Raw genomic sequence first — 24,201 nt, forward strand, 5'->3', positions numbered from 1 at the left:
ACCCCACCCTGTGCTCCCTAAATCCCCCCGGGGGAGCCCACAGGCTCAGGGGGTCCCCCCCAAGCCTCACCCAGGTATGTGTGTATGTGCCCCCCCCCCCCCCCGCCATGAAATCAGCCACACGCTGTCACAGGGGGCATTTAATTAACATATAATATATTTTAAAAAATAATAATAATAATAAATCACTCTGGCTCCCTCCTGGGTAGGGGGGAACGCGGGTCCTGGGGCCCCAGGTTCCCCCCACCCGCGGACGAGGCCCCCACACGCTCCCCCGGGGGTATTTTGATGGGGAGGAAGGGGGGGGGGGTGTAGGGGGCAAAGTTACAAGTGCTTTCTACACATCCCGTGGGGGTCCCCGGCAGCTGGGTAAAGTTGGGGGGGGCTGGGGGGTACATATGGGGCACAGCTGGGTGCTGGGGGGAGTGGGATTTCTCCTTAAACATGATGATTAGCCAGAAAAAACAAAATAAAATAAAAATAGAAGCGGCCCCCCCTACACCACCACCCACACACACACACCCCCACCCCCCCCGGGGGTTCTACCTACAGGGTTATGTACAGCCACCCCCGGGGTGGGGGAGCACGGGAGCCCCCCCCTCTCCACCGGGGTTTGGGGGTGCCGTGGGGCTGGATGGAGAGCGCCTGGCTCACGTGTGTGTGTGTGTCCCCCCCCCTCTCTTCTTCCCACCGGCTCCAGCGTCCCCTGACAGAGGGAGCCAGCGGCGGCCCCACCCTTTAACCAGAAAAAGTGGGAGAAAAAAAAAAAAAAAAAAAGTGGTGGTGGGGGGCGAAGTGGACTCGGGGAGGGGTCAGAGGTGGGGGGCGAGGGTCCGCGGGCGGGCGGGGGTGCTGGCAGAGCCCCCCCCTCACTGCAGGCGGTCGGTGCGGAAGGAGTCCTCGACGGCCGGGTCGGTGAGCAGCGCGTAGGGGTCACTCAGCATGTTGAGTCCGTCCAGGGTGAGGGGTTCGATTTTTAAATCCTCCTCCAAGCCCAAAGCTGCCGCGTCCACCTCGAAGCCGGGGACGCCGGCCAGCGCCGTGGCGATCTCCTTGGAGATGCCGGGGGGAGAATCCCCTGTGGGGAGGGGAATTAAAAAAAAATAATAATAAATAAATAAACAAACTAAACCCCCGTCCCGTCCCGGGGGTGACGTCCCGCGCAGCGGCGGCGGGGGGCTGCCGGTGCCCCCCCTGCGCACCCACCCGTGAGGATGATGTTGGGGATGGGGCCGTGGCGGCTGCAGTTGCTCAGATTTTGCCGGTTGAGGACGTGGGGGTCGTAGGTGCCCTCGGTGGGGGGGTAACTCAGCCCCCCCAGCTCCTCGGGGAAACCGCCGCTGTTCCCGGTGGGGCTTTCCCCCATCCCAAACTGCTCGAACTGTGGGGAAAAGGTGGGTTTGGGGACAAATATCCCTCCTGTGCGTGTCCTCCCCATCCCTGTGTCCCCCCCCCCGGCACACTCACGCTGCCCAAGCCGAAGTCGCTCAGGGGCTGCCCCAGCTGCTGCTGCTGCTGCTGCAGGGAGGCGTTAGGCTGGTACTGGGGGGCGTAGGGGCGGTGCGTGGCCCCGCTCGGTGGCACCGGGGGCCGCGTCGGCGGGGCGGGGGGCAACGGCGGCTGCGGGGGGGACTGCAGGGGCTGGTGCAGGGCTTTCTGGCTCGGCTGGGATTGCAGGAGCAGGCCGGGCTGGCTGTAGGAGTACGGCGGGAGCCGCTGGTCGGCCGGCAGCTTGCTGGTGTCTAGGGGTACCCCCTGGGGAGAGAGCGGAGACAAAAAACAAAAAAACAAAAAAAAAAAAAAAGAGGGTGGGGGGTGTCAATCTGTACCCACCTCGGTGCCTGTCAGGATCTGGCCCCTCTGCTCAGTGCCCGAATTTGGGAAATCCCCAGATTTTAACCCCCTCAGCAGCACCCGGCACCGAAACCCTGCGCCCAGCACCCGCTGGGGGCTGATCCCAGCTGGGATGTGTGTGTGTGTGTGTCCCCGCCACCGTCCCGTGTCCCCCCCCTCCCGAGCGCACGGAGCTCCCTTCCCCAACGGGGAGGGGTCCGTGGGCTGGGCCTGGAGTTTTGGAGGGGGGAGGCAAGAGGCTTCCGTGGCACGTGGCTGAGATGAGGATGGAAAACGAGACACGAGAGAGAAGCGGAGGGAGGAGGAGACGGAGGCGAGCGCACGGCGCGGGGCCGGCGCTGGGCGATGGACCATGCATACCTGGGTGATGGAGGACAATGTGGGTGACATTGTTGGTGAGAACTGTTTGGGGTGCTGCCTTCTGGAGTCGCCACCCATTGGGAGGGTGAGGGGGCTGAGCGGGACCCGTCGGCGGGGCGAGGTGTTTATGGCCGCCTGCACCATGGGGGCGTAGGAAGAGCCGCTCAAGCCGGAGGGCAAGCTGGGGTTGCTGGGGGAAGACTGGATGGGCTGGCTGCGGGGGGACGTGGGGAGGGAGGGGTTGCTGAGCGAGGAGGAGAGGGAGGAAGGCAGGGACTGGTTGGAGAGCGAGGAAGGGATGGAGGAACTGCTTTGGGAAGATTGGAGTGAGGGGTTGCTGAGGGAGGACTGGAGCGAGGGGCTGCGCAGGGAGGCCTGGAGGTTGGGATTGCTAAGCGAGGACTGCAGGGACGGGTTACTCAGGGAGCTCTGCATAGGTGAGGTAAGTCCTGTGGGGATAAAAAAAGAAGAGACACCACCGTTACCCCACGGAAACGCCCCGCGCCCCAGGTTCTCCTCCCCGGGCTGGGCCAGGCTGGGGCTCCCCGTCTGCCCCCGGGTGGGATGGAAGGTGACGGAGGCGACCAGAACGATGGAGACAAGAGACAAAAACAAACACGCACACACACACACACACCCCCCGCGGGAACGGGACGGGCGGCGCAGGGTGCTCCGGTGCGGGGAGCGGAGGCAGGAGCAGGGGGGGCTCCCTGCAGGACCCCCCCACCCCGCTCCCAGGCTGCGACGGCTCCGTCCCAGGCCTGGAGGGGCCGATCTCGGCCACTGGTGGCTCTGGGATGGTGGCCGGGGGGGTTCCCATTTCCCCCGGCCCCGCCGAGCACCGGCTGGGGGGGGGCTCCTGGCTGCAGGGGCCTGTCTCTCGGCTCCCCGGGTGTCTCGGTGGGGCCAGCGCTCACCTGGCGAGTCGTAGCCCGTCGCCAGGCCCATGCTGCTGCTGATGCCCAGGTGCGTCATGGTGTTGGCCAGGTTGCTGGTGCTGTTGCCCCCGCTCAGGCTGGGGTAGGGGGTCTCGTCCGGGTCGAGAGGGGTGGGCAGCGGGGAGGGGAAGTGCAGGTTGGTGAGGTCGGGAAGGGAACCGCCCGTGTTGAGGGCTGAGGGGATGAGGGGGACGTTGGCAGGCTGATCCGGGGACGGAAATATGCTGAGGGGATTAAAAAAAAAAAAAAAAAAAAAAAAAAAAAAGGAGAGAGACACGCTCAGTGTGGGATGCTGCTGCCTCCTCCTGCATCCCCCTCCCCAGCAGCCCCGGCCCCCTCAGCTCCAGCCCCTTTTTGGGCTCAGGCTGCCCCACGGTGTCCCCCCGCCCTGCCCAGGACTTACTGGATCCCAGGGACTTCGCAGGAGCGCGGCCGGGCCGAGGACGACGAGAGCTGCGAAATCCAAGAGGAGGAGTGAAGCGAGGGCGAGATGCCCAACCCGCGCTCCCCGCAAGCCCGGGCGCGAGGGCAGGAAGGAGGCAGAGCCAGCCCGGTGTCGCAAGGCCCCGCGGGCAGGAAGCAGGCAGCACGGGGCAGGGGGGACACAGGGGGGACTTCCTGGAGGTCCTTCCTCCGTCCGTACCCACCTTCTTGGTGTCCCAGGGCTTCAGCGAGTGCTTGTTGTCGTCGAAGGTCTCTTCGATGGGAGGCACTTGAAAAAGAAACACTGGCGAGGGTGGAGCAGAGGATCAGCGTGGGGAGAGGGGCACAGCCCACTCGCAGCCACCCCGGGGGCAAAGACCGGTTGTGAGTGGGGTGTTGCAGACCCACCCGCCGCAGAGGGGTCCCCGGGAACGGCCCCCCACATCCCCGGATCTTTAGTGGGGGACACAGACACACACGGTTCCGTGGCGGGCTCGGTGCCACGCTGCCGGGCACGAGCAGGCACTCACCTTTACTGTCTGTGTCCCCGTCCAGAAAACCTGCAAGAGAGGAGGTGACCGTTAGTGGCAGCACACGGGGACGTGGGGGACATCAGCCAGCACGAGGGTGGGAAGTTGAGGGAGGGGGGCTGCTGCGTGACCCCGCTGTGGAGGGACAGGGCTCCACACCGTCCCCTCCGCCGCAGAGTCCTTGAGGGGTGGAAGGGGCCTGGAGGTCCTGGGTGGAGGTGGGGGGGTCATCGGGGTTCCGCTGGGGAAAGTGGGGTGTCGAGGGAGGGGGGACACTCACCGCTGCGGCGGCCGGGCGGCGGGGCGCCCTGCGAGGGGCCCAGGTAGGCGTCCTGGGGGTTGGGGTTCATCACGCTCGTGTGAAGCGCCGAGTCGGAATTTGTTCTAATTGGGGAAGGTGATCGTTAGACGGGCTGGGGCTTGGCCCTCACCACCCCCTACCCCCCCACCCCAACCCCGTTTACAGCCCCCCAGAGCCAGCCCCGGCCCTGGGAGGGTGGGCAAGAGCACAAAAAAGGGGAAGAAAGGGAAGGAGAACACGGCTGGGGGGGTGTGTCCCTCTGCCAGCACTTCCAGACACACTGGGGGTCGCTCCGGCCCCCGTCTCCTCTGAGGAACAGCTCTGCCACCGCAGCGAAGGCCCCGGAGCTCTTGCTGCCCCCATCACGGGAAAAAACGGGCTCCCCCGGGGACCCTTTGTCTCCCCCGGGGGCCCTGGAGGGGCTGGGGGGCAGCAGACCCCGGGATATTACACCCATTGTGTTCCCAATTAGTTGGTCTGAGGCAGAGGAGCGCGGGGAGGGGCTGGGAAAAGGCCGCCCGAGCTAATGACGCGTCCTGGGACCGCACAAGGGGGATATTGTTCAGCTGCGGCGCAGCTGGGAGGCAGGAAGCTCCCCCCCCCCCCCGGCCCATGGGACGCTGCCCCCTCCCGCGCGGGGCCCAGCCGGGGAGCCATGGGCGCCCGCCCGCGGCACGGCCAGGGCCCCGCTGCCGGCACCGAGCCCCGGGAGAGGCCGGTGGTGCTGCCCACACGGCCCACGGGAGACGGAGCCCCGAGTCACCCCGCTGCGGGCCAGCCCGGGGAGGGGGAGAACCCCAAAGCCCCAATTCTCTGGGGTTGGCAGAAGCAGCTTTGGGGAGCTCCGAGCGGGACCACCTCCCCAAGGCCACCTCCACCCTGGGGGTCCCCCCTTTCAGCCTGGAGCCCCCTTTCCTTCTCCTGCGGGACTGGAGTTGCTACAACCAGGTCTGTGCCCACCCTAGGGGTCCTGGGGAAGGGCTGGACCTGGCTTAGGGACAGGGAGAGAGAGAAAACGTTATCAAAAAAATCATTCACCTGTTGAGAGCCGACGGCAGCCTAAATAAATGTCCTTTCTCCATAGGAAAGTTACCCCAGGGCATGGTCCTTTGTAAGGAAAAATAACAGAGTTACTTGGGGGGCAAGGGAGGGGGGCACAGGGTGGCCCTGACCCATGGGAGGGAGGGTTGGCAGTGGGGAGGGGGCAGCAGGAGGCAGGCAGCTTGCTTTTAGGGGGGGGGAAACGCCCCTCAGCACTGGGTCGGGGCTGATCTGTGACATCCTCCCCCTCTTCCTCGCCTTCACCCCACACACCGTGGCACCGGGCGGCTCGGCCTCGGGGACCCCAAAACCACCGGCCCGTGCAGAGCGCAGCCAAAGTCAGTGCTGTGAGGGCTGGGGGAGTACCGGGGGGGGTCTCTGGGGCAAGGCTGGGGGGTCCCCAGACCACAGGAACCACAGGGCAGAGACCCCCCTCCCCGCCAGCAGCACCCAGGGAAGCATGACGAGCGAGAGCCAAGCGAAGGCAGCTGGCTGGAAGATGGGTGAAAGTCCCCCCCGAGCCTGGGGGGAGGAATTTGCAGCGGGATTTGCAGCGAGATGCTCCCGGGGGCGGCTCCTCGGAGCCCCACGTCCTGCAGGGCGGGCAGGCGGCCGTGGCTCCGTGCTCGTTGCGAGTGACTGACGGGGAGGGTTTGACACAACGTTTTTTTGGGGGAAAAAAAAAAAAAAAAAAGCCAAGGGGAGGTGAGGGAGGATGGCAGAGGGCACGCGACGGCTGGGCTTGGACGTGGTGGGATGAGAGAAGACCATGAGGGGACGAGACCGAGGCCCATCGTGAGGGACAAAGATCCAACGTGAACCTCCGGCAGAACCCCGGCGCCACGCGGCACAATCCAGGGCACCGGGCGCCGAGGCACGGACCCGGCAGGAGCATCGGCAGCGAGTCGCCTGGCAAGAACAGTCTTCAGGCCGGGCAAGTGCTGAGCACAGCACTTCGGAGCAAGGGCAGCCTTGAAAGTAAAGCCCAGGAGGCCTGAGCGACCTCTGACAGGGCTGAGCCGAGCCCGAGCGGCTCCTGCGCGGAGCCGCAGCTCACCGGGACCTCGGTGGGATGGAGCCGACGCTCGGGGCGTGCTCGGGCTTGGCCAGCCAGCCCCGTCCTCGCCTGCCCCCGGGGCCAAGGGCCGGAGCACGCAGGGGCTCGGCCGCCCGGTGATTCACCTCGGGCAGGAACCCTCTTCCCGCTGCCGCGGCAGGTGGGTGCTGCCCCGGAGCCGGCTCTTTTGGGCATGAAGAAATCATTCCTCCTTCAAAATTCCCCTTTTGGGGGACGGTGCGGGCAGCACCCGAAATCAGAGAGCGGGGAGACCTCCCAGCATCTCTCTGTCCCCCCAAGTCTGGTTTGTCCCCCACAGATTGCTAAGGGAAGCCACGTAAATCCTCCTGGGAGGGGCTGCCCGGGGACTGTCCCGCGCCGGGCTGCGGCCAGCCTGCCCGTTTCCAAACCTCCCGGTGCTCACAGCGAGCCCGCAGACACGAGCTGGAAAAAGAAGTGCTGGGATCCAAGAAAATGTGGGGCCTTACCTCCTCCAGCTGGGCTCGGGGGGGGGCGACAGGTAGGTGGGTCCGTAGGGAGAGCTGTCGATGTGGGAGGCACGTTAAGGGCCAAACGGAAGAGCGAGGGGTCACCCCGTGTGGCTGATGCTCGTTAATCCCAAAGAGATGAGCACTGGGAGTGCTGGGATCGCCCCAGCAACGGGAGCAAAGGCTGCCCGTGCCCCGGGAGGGGGCAGGAGGGGGCGGGATAAAGGATATCTGTCGGACGTAGCGGCGGAGGGGGGACATCATCCGGCGCGGGTCCCGCTGCACTCGCTCCACCAGGCCGTGGTGCCGGGTGCTGCGCGTGGAGTCCAGCGGCGAGTGCAAAGGGCCCTGCGGGGAGGAGAGAGCGGAGGGGGGGGAGCGGTGAGCCCACCGCCCGTCTGCGAGGGAAGGGAGGGGGTCTCCAGATCAGCCCCCCTCACGCTGCCGGGGTGATGGAGCTGGGGATTAGAGGAGAACATTCCCTGGTCCCCATCTGTCCCCCACAGCTTCGTCTTCCTCCCCGAGTCCTGACACCGCTCCTGATCCCCCTGCCCCAAGGGCGGCAGCTGCTGTGCCATGGGGGGCAACCACCCCCCCCTGCCCTAGACACCCCCCCGAGGCCGGCTGAGAGGGTGTTTGTGCCCACCTGGAAGTCGGAGACTCCGCTGCCGATCTGGTTGACGTTGGGCAGGGAGCCGCTGTAGTAGGGTCCCCGGCTGTGCGCCAGCCTCAGCTTCTGCGCCTGCAGCTGGGCCAGGGGAGGGAGGGGAAGGGAGGGCAGGTCAGAGGCGGGGGGCCAGCAGGAACCCCGGGGTGCTGGGGCTCCTCCAAACTGCCCCGTTACACCCAAAACAGCCCCATGCGCTCTCCCTCCTGCAGCCGAGCCCCACGCTGGGGTGTCCCACGGGAGGAGGTGGCCCCCGAGCGAGGCCTGGCGGACCCGGCCGGCCTCAGAAACCACACCAGGAGGGCTCAAGGGGCACGGTAGCCCTTGGCTTCAAAGCCACCGAGCGTGGAGGAGGCCCCGCAAGGGACTTTCCTCCCTCCGTGGATGCCCTGGTGCAGGAAGGATGCTGAGCCCCGGCTGGGTTTGGCAGCCCAGCAGGGGGAAAGCCACATCTCTCCCGTGGGCTGCAGCACCCACAGCCCTGGAGCTGAGGCTGAGCCCTGCCCTGCTGCCCCCCAAAACCTCTGTGCCCACCCGAGAGGCTCCCCGGGCACCGGCGGTCAGCACAGCAGCTCACCCCCTCCGAGCTGGAGGTGCTGGGTTTTCCAGCGAGCCCCTCACCCGCACTAAAGGCGGTCGTGGCCATGTCGGCGGTGCCGCAGCCCCAAAACCCGGAGAGATCCCAGCCTGGAGCCGGGGCTCGGGCAGGGTGATGGGAAGGGCTGCCTGCTCGGCCCGGCCCCACGCCGGCTCCCGGCGCTGCTCAAGGCCAAGGGAAGGAGTCACAGCAAACCACGGGCGGGAGATAACCGGGTCTGGGCATCCACCCCCAGCGCTCGGCGGCGGCGGAAAAGCCCACAGCAGAGGAGAGCCGGGGTTCCGGGGCAGCACCGGCACCGAGCTGGCCCCAAAAGCCCCTTTCTGCCCCAGCCCCACAGGCAGGAGCCTTCCCGCAGCCAAACTGGGCAGGATTTGACTCACCGTGAGTTTCTTTCATCGCAACAGCAGCAGGAAGGCGCTCTGCCACCCCAGCACCCCCTCCGGCCCCAGGGGATGTCCCGCTCCCTCCCGCCGGCATGCCACCGGAGAAGAAAGGTTCCCCCACTCCCAACCCACAGCGCCGAGGCCAAACGCGCATGAATGCACCTTTCCTTTAGACCCCAGGGGGTCCCCGAGCAGCCCCACGCACCAGCCAGCACCAGCGCTCGCTCGTCAGTCCTGGACAAACCCCAGAGAAAGAGAAGATGAAGCACAAAAAGCAGCTCGGAAACGGGCTGCAACCGGGAAACCTGCGACAGCAAATTCCCAAGCTTAAGACCAGCAAAATCCAGATCCAGGGGGAAAAAAAAAAAACCAACAAAAAAAACCCAACCCAAAACCCAGGAGATTTAGTCAACAGCTGGCTGTGCTGGCACTGCAGGATTAGTGCGAGGAGTTGCACTGGGGCTTAAGGTCTTGGGATCCTGCTCTGTTCTCCGAGCCAGGGTCCCTGCGGGAGCCGACGGAGCCAGACGAGGCCGAAATCAGGCAGCAGCTTGGAAGAGGCCAGAAAAAACTCCAGGAAAAGCAAAGCAAAGCCTGAGGGGCTGTTAACACCCCCACGGCGGGAGCGGGGCACCCCAGAGCTGGGCAGCAGCCCCCTCTCCCCCAGCGAGGAGCCACAAAACGGAGGCCCCCGCGTCAGGCACCAGCTGCCGGCACGACGGCCACCGCCAGCTCCCTGCCTGTAGCCCTGGGGGCAACAAAACGGAGGGAACCTGCGGGCCTGAACCCTCTCAGAACCAGCTCCTGTCCCAGGCTGTGCACGTTCTGCACCTCCCCGGGCCTGCCGGTCCCACCGTGGGGAACAAACTCCCCGGAGGAAGCATCCCAGGGCAGGGATTAGCGGGGAGGACAGTCCTGCCGCCTGTCCCCCCCCCCAGGCTTCGCTGCACATTAACCAGCTGTTTACTGAGCAAACACGCTGCGGGAAGCTCCAGCCCACTCCCAAACTCACCGGCGATGCGCAGGACGCGGCTCCCGCCTGCCATCCCACCGAGAGAGGGGACAAAACCTCCGGAGAGATGTCCCCAACCTGCCTGCCGGGCTCGGGGCTGCTCCCAGCTCGGCGGGGAGAGACACACGGGGCCTGCGGGACGCTGCCCCTGTCACCCTCCCTGCGGCGGCCTCGGCTCCGTGGATGTCAGGTCACCGCTGCCTCGCCAGACCCGGGGTGCCAGCGAGGCTCTCCGACCCAAACCCCCCCTTTTTTTACAGGTCTGATGGATTTTGCTCCCCTCTTCTCTCCCAGCCCTGCTGACCCCAAGCGCAGGGTGACACACGAGCCCCCCCAGCAGCGGGTCCTGCCACCTGGAAGAGCCTTCTCGCCGCATCTCTGGCTCCCTGGACTCCACGCTCCTCTCCCCTTGCCCACCCAGCCCGTACCTCCGCCGGGGAAGGACGGCGCTGGCTGCCGGACCCCGCGGCTGCCGGCACGGCAGAGCCCCATCGCCGGGGTTGGCACAACCCGCCTCTCCAGGAGCTGAAATGTGGCCAAACCCCGATCTTGGCAACCGGCCGCGCAATCCCCGCCGACTCCTCGGGGCCAGCACAGAGCGAAACACAAACCGGAGCCGACCGTCTCCTCTCGACGGCTTCCCCTGCCCGAGAAACCACACTCCTGGAGACGCAGCGCGGCATTCCCGGCCTCCCCGCTCCGCTCTCACCCCCCCAGCACCCCAGAGCGGCCACCCAGCTCCCTCTGAAAGGCTTCGGGGCACGAGGATTCGCCTTCCCCAGAAGCTGCGAGCGGGGCAGTTTTCCCAGCTCGGATCCGGCGCGCTCCCCCACGCTCCCAACGCTGCGTTTTCTCAGGCTCCGGCCAAGCTAAATTTAAGCATCTCCAGGGATGAAGCATCCGCCGCTCGGTTCCAAGACCAACCCAACCCTCCCGAGGATCCCCGGTGCTCCCTGAGCCCCGGGGCCGCTGGAGGATGAGCCGGCGGAAGCGACCCGGGGCTGCGACACGGTGAAATTCCCAGAGCCGTGGGCACGGGGATCCCCCTCCTCGCCCCCGCGGCCAGAGCCCCGGCGAACCCGCGGGTGGTGCCGCGGGCGGCGAGTGGCTTTTTCCACCCGGTCGCCGGGACGTGAGCTCGGAAGCGGAGGAGGAGGCGGCCGGCGAGCGCCGGGGACCCACGTACGGCGGCCCCGGGCCGGAGTGAGCCACGTGCGAAGCTTCGCCGAGAAACCCGCGGCCAAACAAATAAATCAAAATAAACCCAGGGGAAGGAGAAGCGCGGTGCAGGGGGGGCACCCGGAGAAGGAGAGTTGCTCGGGGGGGGGAGCCCTTTCTGGCTTCCCCACACCCCCCAGTACCCCAAATGCAGAGCCACCCCCAAGCCTCGGGGTGATGCCCCATCCAGCGCCGTCTCCTCTGCACCCCCAAACCCCCCCCGGCCCCTTGGGGCCCCCGCCTGGGTCCCCCCCAACTGCCTCTGCCCCCCCTGACCCCCCCCCCCCCCGCCCTGCACCGCACAGCGGAGCCCCCAGCCCCCCGCTACCCCCACTCCTTCTGCCCCAACGAAACCCCCCCCGAACGCCGAGTCCCTCACCCCCCCCCCCGCACCCCCAGAGCCCCCCATCCCTCACACAGCCCCCGGCCCCCTCTAACGGCCCCCCCCAGGGCCTCACCGCCCCCAGCACCACCCCCCTGCCCGCCCAGACCCTCACGACCCCCCCGGCTGCCCCACAGCCCCGCCCCCCCTCAGCCCCCACCTCACAACTCCCGGTCCGTCCGTGTCCCCCCCCCCCAGGCCCGTCGCGCATCCGGCGGGGGGAGGCCGCGGCGGCGCTGCTCACCCGGGTGGAGCAGATCTCCATCATCACCTCCTCGAAGGCCGCCGTCTCCTCCGCCTGCCGCTGCTTCTGCAGCGCGATTTTCTCGCTGAACTTCCGCGGGTTGGAAGCGCCGGCACCGGCTGAAGAACCCGCACCGGGCCCGGGCCCGGGCCCGGCCCCCGCGCCCGCCGCCGCCATCTTCCCTGCTCGGGCCGCTCCGGCCGCCGCCGCCGCCGCCGCCGCCGCGCGGGGGATGCTGGGGCGGGGAGTCCGCGCGCCGGGCGGCGCCGCTGGGCCGCGGCGGCGCTGGGAACTACAACTCCCATCAGCCCCCGCGGCGCGCCCGCAGGGGACGCTGGGAAATGGAGTCCCCGGCTTCTTTCCCCCCCTCTTCCTCCATGGGGGCGCCCCCGTGGGGCGGGACCGACTACAAATCCCGGCGTGCACCGCGCGGCCTCAGCCCGGCCTCCTCCCGGGGAAGGGGCGGGGAGAGGGGCGGGGCCCGGGGGCGGTGCTATGGGGAAACACCGCGGGGGGGGGGGCACCGTAATGAGGGGAGACACCGTAAGGGGGGGGGCACCACAATGGGGGGGGGAGCAGCAGCACAATGTGGGGGGGGCACCGCAATGAGGGGTCACACTGCAATGGGGGGGGGTGTCACTGTAAGGGGAAGGGGGGGCAGCGGGGGGGGGGTTAATGCTGCACAGGGTTAGAGCTGGGGGGGGAAAAAATACCGGGGGGGTCAGAGCAGGGTCACACAACCCCCCCAACTCACCGCTGGGAGCACAGCAAAGCCCCTCACCCCTCCCTCAAAATTGGGGGGGGTGGGGGGCCTGGACAACACAACCCATATAGGCCCAGTGGGGGGGGGGGGGGCACTGTGAACACCCCCCCCTGGGAACTGCCATCCCCCCTCCCCAATATTTTGCCCCCCCCAGGCAGAAGCAGCACCGTCAGGTTCGGTCCTTTATTTGCTTCATCCAACACCTCTCCGGGCTGGGGGGGGGGCGCCGGGGCTGTGCGCTCCGGAGTGCCCCCCCCCGCGCTGTAAGGGCACTTGTGGGTGTGAGACGGGGACACACACACACACACACACAAACACACATCAAACCCCGCGGGGGGGGGCAGCACCATTCCCCGGGCGCGGATGGGGAAACTGAGGCACGGGGGTGACTTTGGGGGGGGTGGGGGGTGTCCCCCCGGCTTGGGGTGTGCGGGGGGGGGGAGGCAGGGACAGCCCCTGGAGCAGCACTTTGGCACTTGCACAGAGAAAGGGGGTGCGGAGGGGGGTCCTGTGTGTGTGTGTGTCCCCAAGGGTGTCTCAGATCTTGATGAAGAGGATGGCGGTGACGAGGGCGAAGCCGGCCAGGAGCAGGATGACCTTGGGGATCCGATGTTGGGGAACCCCTAATTCCTGGGGTAAAATCTCTAAAAAAGTGATGTAGAGGAAGGTCCCGGCCGCCAACCCCTCCAACACCCCCCGGCAGAGGCGCTGCCGCGGCCCCGCGCCGGCCGCCACCGCCGTCCCCAAGCCCACGCCCAAAGGGGACATCATGGCGAAGAGCCCCAGGCAGGCGGCCACGGCCGGCGGGCGCAGGCGGCCCCGCAGCAGCTTCAGCGCGAGGCTGAAGGCCACGGCGCATTTGTGCAGCACCAGGGCCAGGCAGACGCGCAAAATGGCGCCTTCGGCCTCCTGCAGGCCCAGCGCCAGCCCCTCCAGCACGGCGTGCAGCGCCAGCGCCAGCACCAGCAGCCCGGCGCGAACGGCCCCGCGCGTGCTGGGAGCTGAGGAGGAGGAGGAGGAGGAGGAGGAGGACGGTGGTGGCGGCGCAGGGGTTTGGATGGAGCCGGAGGGCAGCAGCGCCCGCGACTCCTCCGCCACGGACAATGGCGGCTCCCGCTGCGCCAGCGCCACCTGCTCCAGCACCAGCACCAGGAAGAAGCCCATGGCCAGGATGAACTCGGGCAGGGGGAACTGCAGCTGGGGAGGGAGGGGGGGCTCAGGGCCTGCCCGCACCGGGCCCTGCCCGCGCCCGCCGGCCCGGTGGAAGGAAGCGCCGGCCGTGGCTGCCGGGAAGCCGCGGGCCGCTCTTTCCATGAGTCACGGCGGGACACGAGGGGCCTCGGCCCCCCCCGGCCCCTCCCGCCTGCTCCGACGCCGCCAGCCCGGCCCTTCGGCTCCCTCCCGCTGACCCGTCCCCACCGTCCCCTTCCTGCATGTGCATCCCCCACACACGGGCCCATCCCCTCCATCTTGTCCCCAGTGTCCCCCTCGTCCCATCGCCACCATCTTGTCCCAGCCGTCACTCTTCCCTCCACACTGTCCCCCTCCCTCTTGTCCCATCTCCTCCATCTTGTCCCCACTGTCCCTCTCCCCGCCGTCCCCCTCCCTCCCTCTCGTCCCATCCCCACCACCTTGTCCCAGCTGTCACCCTTCCCTCCACCCTGTCCCCACTGTCCCCCTCCCCACCATCCCATCCCATCCCCATTCATCCCCCCCCCCGCAGCCACCCTGACCCCAGGGGACAGGGACACCGAGGGGGGGAAACCCCCAGGGCAGAGTCGGGCCCCCCCCGCCCCAGGCAGGGCCAGAAGCCCGGGGTGTGTCGGGGCCGGGGGTGCCCCCGGGGCTCACCGTGATGCGCAGCCCCTCCAGCGCCGCGCCGATGCTGGCCAGGTAGTCGGGCAGGAGGTCCAGCAGGCAGGTGGCCAGGAAGACGCCGCCGGCGAAGCAGCTCACGAGGCTGAGCACCGGGCTGCGGGACTCTGGGGATGGGGGGGGGATGAGACACCCTCCCCCCCCCCTCTCTGAGACCCCCACCACAGCCCCGCACCCCCAGGACCCACCTTTGGGGTCAGCCCTGCTCGGGGTGACAGCCCTGTCCTCAGTCCTGGGAACGCTGAGAACCCCCCCCCACATCCCCCCCAGACTCCTCAGGAACCCCCAAACCCCCCCGGAGTTCAGGATCCCCTGGACCCTGAGATACCCCCCCCCCCCCCAGGATTGTCTGAGCTCCCCAGGATCCCCCCAGACCCCCTGAAACCCCTCAGACACCCAGGACCTCCCCAATACCTGAGACCCCCCCCAGACTCCCCAGAACCCCTTGAGCCCCCCCCGGATCCCCTGGGACACCCCAAACCCCCCCCGGTCCCATGAGATCCCCAGACCCCCCTCAGACTCCCCAGGACACCCCAGACCCTCAAACCCCCCCAGACACCTCAGACACCCCCAGAGCCCCCCCCCCTGACTCCCAAAGACCCCCTGAGACCCCCCACTAAACCCCTGGACACCCCCTGGGACACCCCAACCGTCCCCAGGATCCCCCTGACCCCCAAACCCCCCCATATCCCTGAGACCCCCAGACCCCCCTGGGACACCCCCAGACCCCCCCAGGCCACCCCCCCACTCCCCAGGACCTCCTGAGACCCCCCCAAACCCCCAGGACCCCCTCCCAGGACACCCCAACCGTCCCCAGGATCCCCCCTGACGCCCAAACCCCCCCATATCCCTGAGACCCCCAGACCCCCCTGGGACACCCCAGACACCCCCAGACCCCCCCAGGCCACCCCCCCCACTCCCCAGGACCTCCTGACACCCCCCCAAACCCCCAGGACCCCCTCCCAGGACACCCCAACCCTCCCCAGGATCCCCCCTGACGCCCAAACCCCCCCATATCCCCGAGACCCCCAGCCTCCCCCGGGACACCCCGAGATCCCCCGGACCCCCAGCGCCCCCCAGGCCCCCCCGGGGCGTACCGGCAGCGCTCGGGGGGTGGCGGAAGCAGCAGAGCGGGGCGAGGCCGCAGGCGAGGGGCAGCAGCAGCAGCAGCACCAGCGAGCCCAGCTTCGCCTCCAGGCCCGGCGGGGGCCGCGGCGCCGTCCCGGGGCTCCAGGCCAGCTCCTCCGCCCCGGGCCCGGGCCCGGTTCCCGCCGCCATCCCGCCCGCGTTCCGGTGCGGGAACTCAACGTTAACCGGCGGAGGAAGCTCCGACCCGCCACCGTCGTTGTCCTCGGCCGCGCTTCACATCCCCGGAGCTACGGCGGGACGGGACCGTCCGAGCGATCGGTGCCGCCTCCCGGTGCCGGTGACTCACTCACCCCCCCCCCCCCCTCCCCGCTGCCACCGAGCCCCCTTCCCCCCACGGCCCGTCCCGGGTCCCGCGGTGCCCGCAGCGCGGCGGCGGGGTGGGATGGGGATCCCCGGGGCGGGGGGTGGCCCGGGGAAGCGCTCCGGTAACGGCACCGGGAGTTGGCGGAACGGGACAGGGATCAAGGATCGGGACCTAAGACCGGGATCAAGGGCCGGGACCGCGATCCGGGACCGGGATCAAGGGCCGGGAGTCAGTCCCGGTCCCGGTCCCGGTCCCCGGTGTCCCGTCCCCGTTCCCCCCCCCCCGCACTCACCGCTCGTTACCCCGCGCGTCCTCGGTGCTTCAGAGGGCGGAGCCGGCCCCGCTCCCCGCAGCCAATAGCGACGGGGAAAACCCCGACTGCGCCGCTGAGTGACGCACGCCTCAGCCAATAGAAAAAAACCGAGAAGTCCAGGGCGCGGTGCCGCGTCCCCGGTTCCGCCGGGACGGGTCGGGGTCCCGTGTCTGTCTGTCTGTCTGTCTGTGTGTCCCGTTACCGGGGAGGGGGGGGGGGCACCGGGACGGGTCTGCAGCGAACCGACCCCGGGCCGCAGGGTCCCGGTTCCGCCGCTGCTGCTCCCCGGTGCCTCCGGGACGCGGTACCGGCGGGCCTCACCCCCAGCCCGGCTCCCTCTCTGTGTCCCCACCGCCCCCATCTCCCCGTCGAGGCGGAGGGAGCCTCCGGGCCACGCCCGGGGCGGGGAGTCCGGCACCGGGGGTGGGACTTGGCTGGGTTTGCCCAGGATACCGGAGATCCTGGTGCGCGGCCCCGGGAACGGGCGGAGGCGGCTGCACAACCGGGGACCAAAGCGGGAGCCCGAGGGCACCCCGAGGAGCGTAAGGTCGCAGGGAGGGGGAACCCCAACCCCACTGAACCGGGTCACGGAGCCGGCGGAGGGTCCCACCGCCCGTCACCGGGGGTCTGACGGGAGCAGCACCCACGACGCCCGGCCCGGGAGGGGTCCCCGGTGGCCCCCCCTCACCCTCCAGCCCACGCGATGGAGCTGGAGGCACCGGAGCTCCTGGAGCCGCAGGACGGGCTCTTCCCGGGCAGCATCTTCCCCGATCCCCCCTTTGCTGGCTCGGCCCCCCCGGAACCGGCCTTTGGGGCCTGGACGCTCCCTGAGGATGGCGTGAGTCGGTGTCAAAGCGGGAGGGGGGCAGCGAGGAGCCCCCCGAGGGACACCGGAACCCAGGGGGGTACCCCGGGAGCCCTTGGGGGGTGTCTATGTGTGTGTGTGTGTCCCCATCATCTCTCCGCCCGCAGGGGGGCAAAGCGGAGGAGCTGCTGCAGCTGACGGTGAACCCCGACAGCGCCTGCGGGCTGGGGGGCTGCGGCTCGCAGGACGCCGGCCCGGAGCCCCCCCGGCCCCCCGAGCCCCCCACCGCCCTCTACGAGGTGGTCTGTGACCTCAGCACCCCCCTGCACAGCAGCGTCATCTCCATCCAGCTGGGGGGTCAGTGGGGCTGGGCACAACCCAGGGGGTGGGGTGGGGGGAAGCGCTGCGTCCTGCCAGCGCCCCAGCACAGGGAGCAGAGCGGGTCCCTGGGTTAGTGCGGGCAGGAGCGGGCAGGAGCGGGCAGGAGCGGGCAGGACACGGCTGCCTTTCCCCCTTTGCAGATGACTGGCTGTGCCCCACGCTGCTCCCCAGCTCCTGCATCATCAACGAGCTGCCTGCCGTGCCCCTGCCTGCACCCCTGCCCGCACCCAGCCCCGCGGTGAGTCCCCACAGCCGTGTGTGTGTGTCCCCGACAAAGGGTGTCCCCACGCCGCCGGACACCCCCAGCCTGTCCCCACCCCGTCTCTTGGCAGCTGCGTCTGACCGAGGAGGAGAAGCGGCTGCTGGCGCAGGAGGGGGTGACGCTGCCCCACACCCTGCCCCTCACCCAGGTGCGTGGTGGAAAGGGGGGGGGGGGGGGCTGTGGGGGGGTGGCGTGGGGCAGGGATCACCCCTCCGACCCCCCCTTCCCAAGGCTGAGGAGCGGCTCCTGAAAAAGGTGAGGAGAAAGATCCGGAACAAGCAGTCGGCCCAGGACAGCCGGCGGAGGAAGAAGGAGTACCTGGACGGGCTGGAGAGCAGGTGGGTGCGGGGGGGGGACCGTGTCCCCACGTGTCCCCTGTGTGTCCCCAACGTGTCCCCTCACCCGTCCCCGTCTCTGCCCGGGCAGGGCGGCCGCGTGCTCGGCCCTAAACCAGGAGCTGCGGAGGAAAGTCCAGGAATTGGAGAAGCACAACGGGTGAGCGTGGTGGCACAGGGCACCGTGGTGGCACAGGGTGTCATGGGGGGGACACACACACCCCCCAGGACAGGCACCTGCCACCCCCCTCCCTCGTCCCGCAGGTCCCTGGTGCGGCAGCTGCAGGCGCTGATCAAGGAAACGTCCAACAAGGCCGCCCAGACCAGCACCTGCGTCCTGGTAGGGCACCGCGGCGCGCGGCGCTGTCCCCTGGCACGGCTCGGGGACACACGGTTCCTGTCCCTCCCCGGCAGATCCTGCTCCTCTCCCTGGGACTCATCCTCTGCCCCAGCTACAGCCCCTTCCGCCGCGGCACGGGGGGCAGCTGGGATGGCGACAGGCCCACTGGAGGTAACGGGGGACCCCGTGGGAGCCCCAAAGGGGGCCGGGCCGCGGCTCCCCCCGCCCCAGCGCTGCCCACCGCGGTGTTCCCTGTTCCCGCAGTGATTTCCAGGCACATCCTGACTCGGGGGGAGCCGCTGGGACCGGCCAGAGAAACCCCCTTCCCTGCTCCGGGGTGGCTACGGGTGGAAGAGCCAGGACCTGCGGCTGCAGCAGAGGATGGAGTTGGGGGACCTCCCATCCCGGTGCCCCCCCCCAACTCCTCAGGCCAGGCCACCCCAGGGACAGCGAAACGGGGACACGGGGACGAGATGTGACAGGCAACACAAAGCAGCCCCTGCTCCGGGGCCCTGGGAGCTGCCCCGGGGTGGGGGCAGCAGGAAGGGGGGGACACCCAGCCCGGGCTGGGCAGAGGGTGCTGGGTGTGCCCCCCCGTCCACTCCCAGCAGCTCCGAACACCGGTGAATAAACCTGATTTGCAGCCCAAAGCGTGTCGGAGGGTCGGCGCTGAGCCCGCGGCGCTGCCTGTGCCATGGGAGATGGGGACTCCCCCTCAAGGTTCTGCCGGGGGAGCGGGGACCCCTCGGGGCTCCGACAGGGCCGGGGGGAGCAGAGCCAGCGGCACGGCCCGCGTCACTCCCAACCTCCCGGGGACAAAACGCCAGCGTCGCCGTGGTGACAACAATCAGGATTTATTACACACCGCGCTCCTCGGGGGGCCTCCCCCGCGGGCAGGGCACCCCCCAGCCGGCCCCACGGGACGCCCCGGGGGCATCCGAGGCAGCTCCCGGCAGGAGTCTGTGTCCACGGAGCAGGGCAGGGCCCGCCCCAGGCCCCCCCCCCCCCCCCGCCTGGCTGGGAGCAGCGAGTCCTCCGTCACAGGGCAGCCGGGCTCCGCTAAATGGACTCGATCTGCTTACGGACCTTCTCCAGGGCCTTCCTGTCCAGCACGCGCTGGCGACACACCACCAGCACCGCGAAGACGGCGGCCACGCACATCATGGTGCCCACGAACCTCCAGAAAACGTGCGCCTCCATCACCGCGGAGCGACAGCTGCGCCCACGGGGAGAGTTAAATGCCCCGCAGGGAGCAGCCTCAGCCCCAAACCCCCACCCGGGGCTCAAGGCTGCCCCGTCCCTCCCGCCCAGGGCCTGCACCCACCTCTTGAACTCATCCCTCTTGGAGGTGGCACAATTGATCTTCTCAATGAAGCCCGTGGGGTTACACTCCGGTATTGTCTTCTGCAACCGAGGGGGGGGCCCGTCAGAGGCCGCTCAGGGGCAGGACCCGCGCCCCGACCCCGCCAGCCCCCCCGGGCGAGGGGGTGAGCGCCGCCCGTACTCACCGCCTGGAAGCTGGAGCAGCGGGCGCACTCCTGGGCCACCACGAAATCCTCCACCCGCCAGCACGGCGTGACGGCCACCGGGCTCGCTGCGGAGGGAGCGCGGCCACTGAGTGCGGGCCCGGCCCGAGCCCCCGGCCCCGCAACTCCCCACCGAAACCGGCCCCGCACTCACCCGAGCGCCTCTCGTCGCTCGCCACCATCGCCGCCGCCGCCGGCCTGCGGAGAGAGCGGAGAGAGCGGAGAGGCCGTGAGGGCCGCGCTCAGGCCTTGCCCCCCCCCGCGGCCGCGCCGGGCCCCGGCCCCCCCCGCTCACCGCAGGCCGCACATCAGGGCGACCAGGACGGCGCAGAGGCCGCAGCAGCGCGGCCCGGCGGGGCCACGGGGCCCCATCACCGCGGCGGAACTACCGGGCCGGGCCCCTCGTCTCCGGCGGCGCCGCCATCTTGAAGCGCGAGGGCCGCTGGGAGAAGCAGGGGACGACGGGAAGAACGGAGACAGCGAGGGGCGGAGTTTCGTGCGGAGGCGGGGCTTGACGGACAGGCAGGGCGTGGAGGGAGGGGGCGTGTTTTCACCGGAGAGGGGCGTGTTTTCACCGAAGGAGGCGTGGTTTTGACAGAAGGGGGCGTGGCTTCGCTCGCCCCGGCCGCTCACCCCCCCCGCCCCGTCCCCGGTTCTCCCCAACCGGGCCCGTCGCCTCCCCCCCCCCCCCCCCCCGCGCCGCGTCCCCAACAGAGACACCGGAGACGGGGCAAGGCACAAGCTGGGCTTTATGGCACGAGGTGCGGGCCGGGGGGGGTCAGCCCTCCCCCCCCACCCCGGCCCGGAGCTCCCCCGGCCCCCCCCCCTCCCCGGAGAGGCGCCCGCGCTGCCCCGGGGCAGGCGGAGGGACCGGCGGCGGCGGGGGGGGGACACACACACCGGTGGCCCTACACGAGAGAGCATTTACCCCCGGCCTTCCTCGGGGGGGTGGGCTCCAGCAGGGGCCGGCTGCTGCTGGGGGCCTGGAAGAGGGAGGGGAGGGGGTCAGCGGGGGGCCGGAGCAGGGTGGGGGGGGTCCCTCGCCCGGCCCCCCCCACTCCCACTCACCGCTTTCCGGGAGGATTTTTGCAGGATGTCCCGCGCCAGCGTGCTGAAGGCCTGGGGAGAGGGGACGGTCAGCGGGGGGGGACACCTCCCCGGGGATGAGGACCCCCCATCGCATCTGGGACCCCCCCTCACATCTGGGACCCCCCCCCTCACCTCCTCCACGTTCACGCTGGACTTGGCGCTGGTCTCGAAGAAGCGGATCCCGTGCTCCTTCGCCAGCTGTGGGATAAGGGGACCCCCCGCTTTGACCCAGAGGCGGGGGGGGGGGGGGCCCTAACCCCACGGTGCCCCCCCCTCCAGCCCCACGGTGCCCCCCCACTACCTTCTCGGCCGCATCCCGCTGCACTTTGCGCTTGCCCTCCATGTCACACTTGTTGCCGATGAGGAGACGCTCGACCCCAGCGGAGGCGTTCTGCGGGCAGGAGAGGACGGGCAGGACCCCCCCCCCAAGAAAAAAACCTCAGGCCCCCCCCCCCCCCCCCCCCCCACGTCCCCAGCCCCAGCGCACACCCCCACCTCCTTGATGCTTTTCATCCAGTTTTGGATATTCTCGAAGGATTTCTCGTCGGTGATGTCGTACACCAGGATGATGCCCTGCCGGGATGGTGCAATCAGTGGGGCAGGGAACCCCCCTTCACGGCCCCAGCTTGGTGGGGGGGACACACACTTGTCCCCAAACAGCTGCAGTCCCCCCCAGAAGCTGCCCTAGCCCTTCTGGGGGCCCCCAGCACCCCCCCTCCGTACCACGGCTCCGCGGTAATAGGCTGTGGTGATGGTTTTGAAGCGCTCTTGTCCCGCTGTGTCCCTGGGGGAGAGGGAGAGGAGGGGGGTGAGGGCAGCTCGGTGGGAATTGGGGAGGGGGGGTCCCCAATTCCACACACACACACACATCCCCCCCCCCACCACTTACCAGACTTGCAGCTTGATCTTCTTCCCATCGATATCCACCGTCCGGATTTTGAAGTCGATGCCTGGGATGGGAGGAGAGAGACAAGGGCCGGTGATGCCATAAACAGCTCCGCTCCCAGTCCGGTTTCCCCGTCCCAGTCCGGTTTCCCAGTCCCAGTCTGGTTTCCCAGTAACCCTCTGGCATCCTGGGAAAGTGGGGTGGGGGGCAAAGTCCAGGCCTGGCGCTGGCTGCGGTGGGTGGGAGAGGGTCAGCGGCGTCCCCCAGCCCGCTGGCCGCGGAATTCCTGCGGGATGGCATCACCCCGCACGGCCGCGCGGGGCGGGGGGGGGGAGACCGACAGAGCTGCCGGACCCCCCCCATCAAGTCAACCAGCCCCAAAAAGTGGCAGATTCTCCCCAAAACTCCCACGTCGGTGCACCCCTCGTGTCTGGCTTGGCCCCGTTTCAGGGGCTGGAGAAGGAGGAGGAGGAAGGGCCGGAGCCGCGCTGCGGGAGGGCGACGGCGGGGCAGAGGCTCCGGTGTGGCCGTGCCGGGGCTCACGGACGTGCCATGGCTCAGGAAACGCTTTTACCAGCGCGGTGGAAACTTGGGAGGAGGAAGAGCAGGAGGAGGAGGAGGAGGACGGGACGGTGGGCACCGGGGTCGCAGCTCGGTGGCGGCTGCGGGGCAGGACCAGCCTCGAGGCCGTGCCACGGCGGCCGCCTTCGCGCTGCAGCCTCCGGGAACGGCTCAGCCGCTCCCGGTGCTCCCGGTGTCGGCCCCGGCCTCCCGCCGTCCTGCCGGTGCCGGAGCGCGGGCGAGGAGCAGGAGGAGGGCGGCGAACGACGAGAAAGGACCCAGCCTGGTCCGGGCGCCCCGGGGAGCGCGGCGGGGAGGCGGGAGGGGGGCTCCGGGGGGGGGGGGGGGGTCCCGGGGGTGCCGCTCACGCACCGATGGTGGAGATGTAGGTGCTGGTGAAGTTGTCCTCGGCGAAGCGGATGATGAGGCAGGTCTTGCCCACGCCGCTGTCCCCGATCAGCAGCAGCTTGAAGAGGTGGTCGTAGGCCTTGGCCATGGCCCCCGCCCGCCGCCGCCGCCGCCACCGGGAGACCCGGCCCGGCCCCGGCCCCGGCCCCGGCCACGGACCGCCCCCCCCTCCCGGGCGGGGACTCTACTCGAGCCCTGCCCCGCCACCATGACGTCACCGCCCCGTGACGTCACCGCGGGGATCAGCCGACGTCACCCCTCCGGTGTCCCGTCCCCGCCGCCGCCGCCCCGCCCCGCGCTCCCCTCCCAAGATGGCGGCAACGGGAGCGACCTTCCCAAGATGGCCGCGCCCAGCGCCCTTCCCAAGATGGCGCCGCCCCGCGGCCGCGCCTCACTTCCGCCCTTGCGGGAAACCCCGCAGCGGATATAGCGGCGCCCGCTTCCGGTTTGGCCCCTTTTCGGTCGCGGCTGCCTCCACGCCGCCATGCCTGTGAGTGCGGCCCCGGCCGCGGGCCGCGGCCCGCCCCGCCGCTCCCAGACCCCGGCGGGGCCCAGCGCCGCGCCGCGGGAGGGAGGAGGGCGGGGGGAGAGGGAGGCGGGTGCGGGCGGGCCCGGTTGGCGGGGCGGCGGGGCCGCGGGGGGGAGCCGTGACCGCCGCCATCTCCACGGTGGAGGCGCCAAGATGGCGGCGGGCGGGCGCTAACCGGGATTGTCCCCGCAGCTGGCGAAGGACTTGCTGCACCCTTCCCCTGAGGAGGAGAAGAGGAAGCACAAGAAGAAGCGGCTGGTGCAGAGCCCCAACTCCTACTTCATGGACGTCAAGTGCCCGGGTAGGGCGGCGGCGGCCCCCGGGGAGGGTGTGTGGGGGGGCGGACGGCGGCAGCGGGTCCCGGTGTCCTTCCCGCTCACCTCAGAGCTTTCCCTTTTCCCGGCAGGTTGTTACAAGATCACGACGGTGTTTAGCCACGCTCAGACCGTCGTGTTGTGCGTGGGCTGCTCGACCGTGTTGTGCCAGCCCACGGGGGGCAAGGCGAGGCTGACAGAAGGTGGGTAACTGCCCCGGGGGGGCGGCTTGTGGGCCCCCCCCTTTCCTTCCTCGGGGTCATCTGGGCTGGAAGCTTCTAAAAAAGCCCCTCGGTTCTGGGCACTTTGAGAACCAGGGTGGTGTTTTCCTCTTAAAACAAGGCAAAACCCGCTGGATTTTGGGCTGGTGAGACGAGGAAATCCCTGTAGAGGAGGGATTTAGAGAGGCCGCAGTGTTTCTGACTGCGTGGTTTTTTTGTTTGTTTTTCCCCAGGCTGCTCTTTCAGACGAAAGCAGCATTAAGTGAAGGGAGTAGGGGATGGCTGCGACTACTCGGACAGACGTGGCTGCACAGAGCAGGGGCTGCCACCGCGGAGCTGCGTCCCCGGAAGGCCAACCACAAAATGTGACTTTTCGTGCTGTCCCTGTAGCCTCACCCATCTGGCCGTCAATAAATTTTGGATAAAACACATACAAATCAGTTTGCTTTTAACGCTCTGATTCGTCGCTGTGGAAGAAGGGTGGTTTGGCAGCGGTTCTGAAGTTGGTTGTCTTTTTTTTTTTTTTATTGGCTCCCACGGGTAGTTAAGTGACGGAAGCAGACAGGAATTATTAACCTTTGAGACAAATTAAATCCTTCCTTGTATTCAGGCCAGAAACAAACCCACCCCTACGTGCAGCT

General features: G+C 69.0%; 6 protein-coding genes across 7 annotated transcripts; 2 read left to right on the forward strand and 4 right to left on the reverse strand.

Moving 5' to 3' along the window:
• Positions 1–142: 142 nt before the first annotated feature.
• Positions 143–11,694, reverse strand: CRTC2 (CREB regulated transcription coactivator 2). Of its 2 annotated transcripts, none has more exons than XM_074929264.1 (14): positions 11,500–11,694; positions 7,639–7,740; positions 7,224–7,340; positions 6,993–7,054; positions 5,445–5,513; positions 4,386–4,489; positions 4,106–4,135; positions 3,800–3,864; positions 3,556–3,605; positions 3,132–3,376; positions 2,215–2,663; positions 1,468–1,755; positions 1,207–1,381; positions 143–1,078 (listed from the first exon to the last, which is right to left on the reverse strand). In XM_074929264.1, exons 1-14 carry the CDS (start codon positions 11,674–11,676, stop codon positions 870–872), a joined length of 2,142 nt encoding a protein of 713 aa, XP_074785365.1. In that variant the 5' UTR covers positions 11,677–11,694; the 3' UTR covers positions 143–869. The 2 variants fall into 2 exon arrangements, with proteins under 2 accessions (XP_074785365.1, XP_074785364.1); XM_074929263.1 differs by having other exon boundaries at positions 3,800–3,879; positions 6,993–7,052; positions 7,222–7,340.
• Positions 11,695–12,431: 737 nt separating this feature from the next.
• On the reverse strand, positions 12,432–16,228 carry SLC39A1 (solute carrier family 39 member 1). The gene is made up of 4 exons (XM_074929055.1): positions 15,883–16,228; positions 15,235–15,513; positions 14,114–14,244; positions 12,432–13,459 (listed from the first exon to the last, which is right to left on the reverse strand). Exons 2-4 carry the CDS (start codon positions 15,413–15,415, stop codon positions 12,800–12,802), a joined length of 972 nt encoding a protein of 323 aa, XP_074785156.1. The 5' UTR covers positions 15,416–15,513; positions 15,883–16,228; the 3' UTR covers positions 12,432–12,799.
• Positions 16,229–16,362: 134 nt separating this feature from the next.
• On the forward strand, positions 16,363–18,569 carry CREB3L4 (cAMP responsive element binding protein 3 like 4). The gene is made up of 9 exons (XM_074929186.1): positions 16,363–16,741; positions 16,876–17,065; positions 17,230–17,327; positions 17,422–17,499; positions 17,583–17,689; positions 17,778–17,846; positions 17,951–18,026; positions 18,101–18,197; positions 18,291–18,569. Exons 1-9 carry the CDS (start codon positions 16,607–16,609, stop codon positions 18,503–18,505), a joined length of 1,065 nt encoding a protein of 354 aa, XP_074785287.1. The 5' UTR covers positions 16,363–16,606; the 3' UTR covers positions 18,506–18,569.
• Positions 18,570–18,864: 295 nt separating this feature from the next.
• Positions 18,865–20,164, reverse strand: JTB (jumping translocation breakpoint). The gene is made up of 5 exons (XM_074929145.1): positions 19,848–20,164; positions 19,707–19,750; positions 19,535–19,620; positions 19,351–19,430; positions 18,865–19,242 (listed from the first exon to the last, which is right to left on the reverse strand). The coding sequence occupies exons 1-5, from the start codon at positions 19,922–19,924 to the stop codon at positions 19,086–19,088; spliced, it is 444 nt and encodes a 147-aa protein (XP_074785246.1). The 5' UTR covers positions 19,925–20,164; the 3' UTR covers positions 18,865–19,085.
• Positions 20,165–20,293: 129 nt separating this feature from the next.
• RAB13 (RAB13, member RAS oncogene family) lies at positions 20,294–22,666 on the reverse strand. Its single transcript, XM_074928937.1, has 8 exons — positions 22,461–22,666; positions 21,531–21,591; positions 21,365–21,425; positions 21,137–21,214; positions 20,943–21,032; positions 20,774–20,839; positions 20,621–20,671; positions 20,294–20,535 (listed from the first exon to the last, which is right to left on the reverse strand). Exons 1-8 carry the CDS (start codon positions 22,582–22,584, stop codon positions 20,461–20,463), a joined length of 606 nt encoding a protein of 201 aa, XP_074785038.1. The 5' UTR covers positions 22,585–22,666; the 3' UTR covers positions 20,294–20,460.
• A 266-nt stretch (positions 22,667–22,932) lies between these two features.
• On the forward strand, positions 22,933–23,997 carry RPS27 (ribosomal protein S27). The gene is made up of 4 exons (XM_074929028.1): positions 22,933–22,986; positions 23,218–23,326; positions 23,432–23,542; positions 23,794–23,997. Exons 1-4 carry the CDS (start codon positions 22,981–22,983, stop codon positions 23,820–23,822), a joined length of 255 nt encoding a protein of 84 aa, XP_074785129.1. The 5' UTR covers positions 22,933–22,980; the 3' UTR covers positions 23,823–23,997.
• The last annotated feature ends 204 nt before the right edge of the window (positions 23,998–24,201 follow it).

The sequence above is a fragment of the Athene noctua genome, chromosome 29, assembly GCF_965140245.1.
Source record: "Athene noctua chromosome 29, bAthNoc1.hap1.1, whole genome shotgun sequence".
Lineage (NCBI taxonomy): Eukaryota > Metazoa > Chordata > Aves > Strigiformes > Strigidae > Athene > Athene noctua.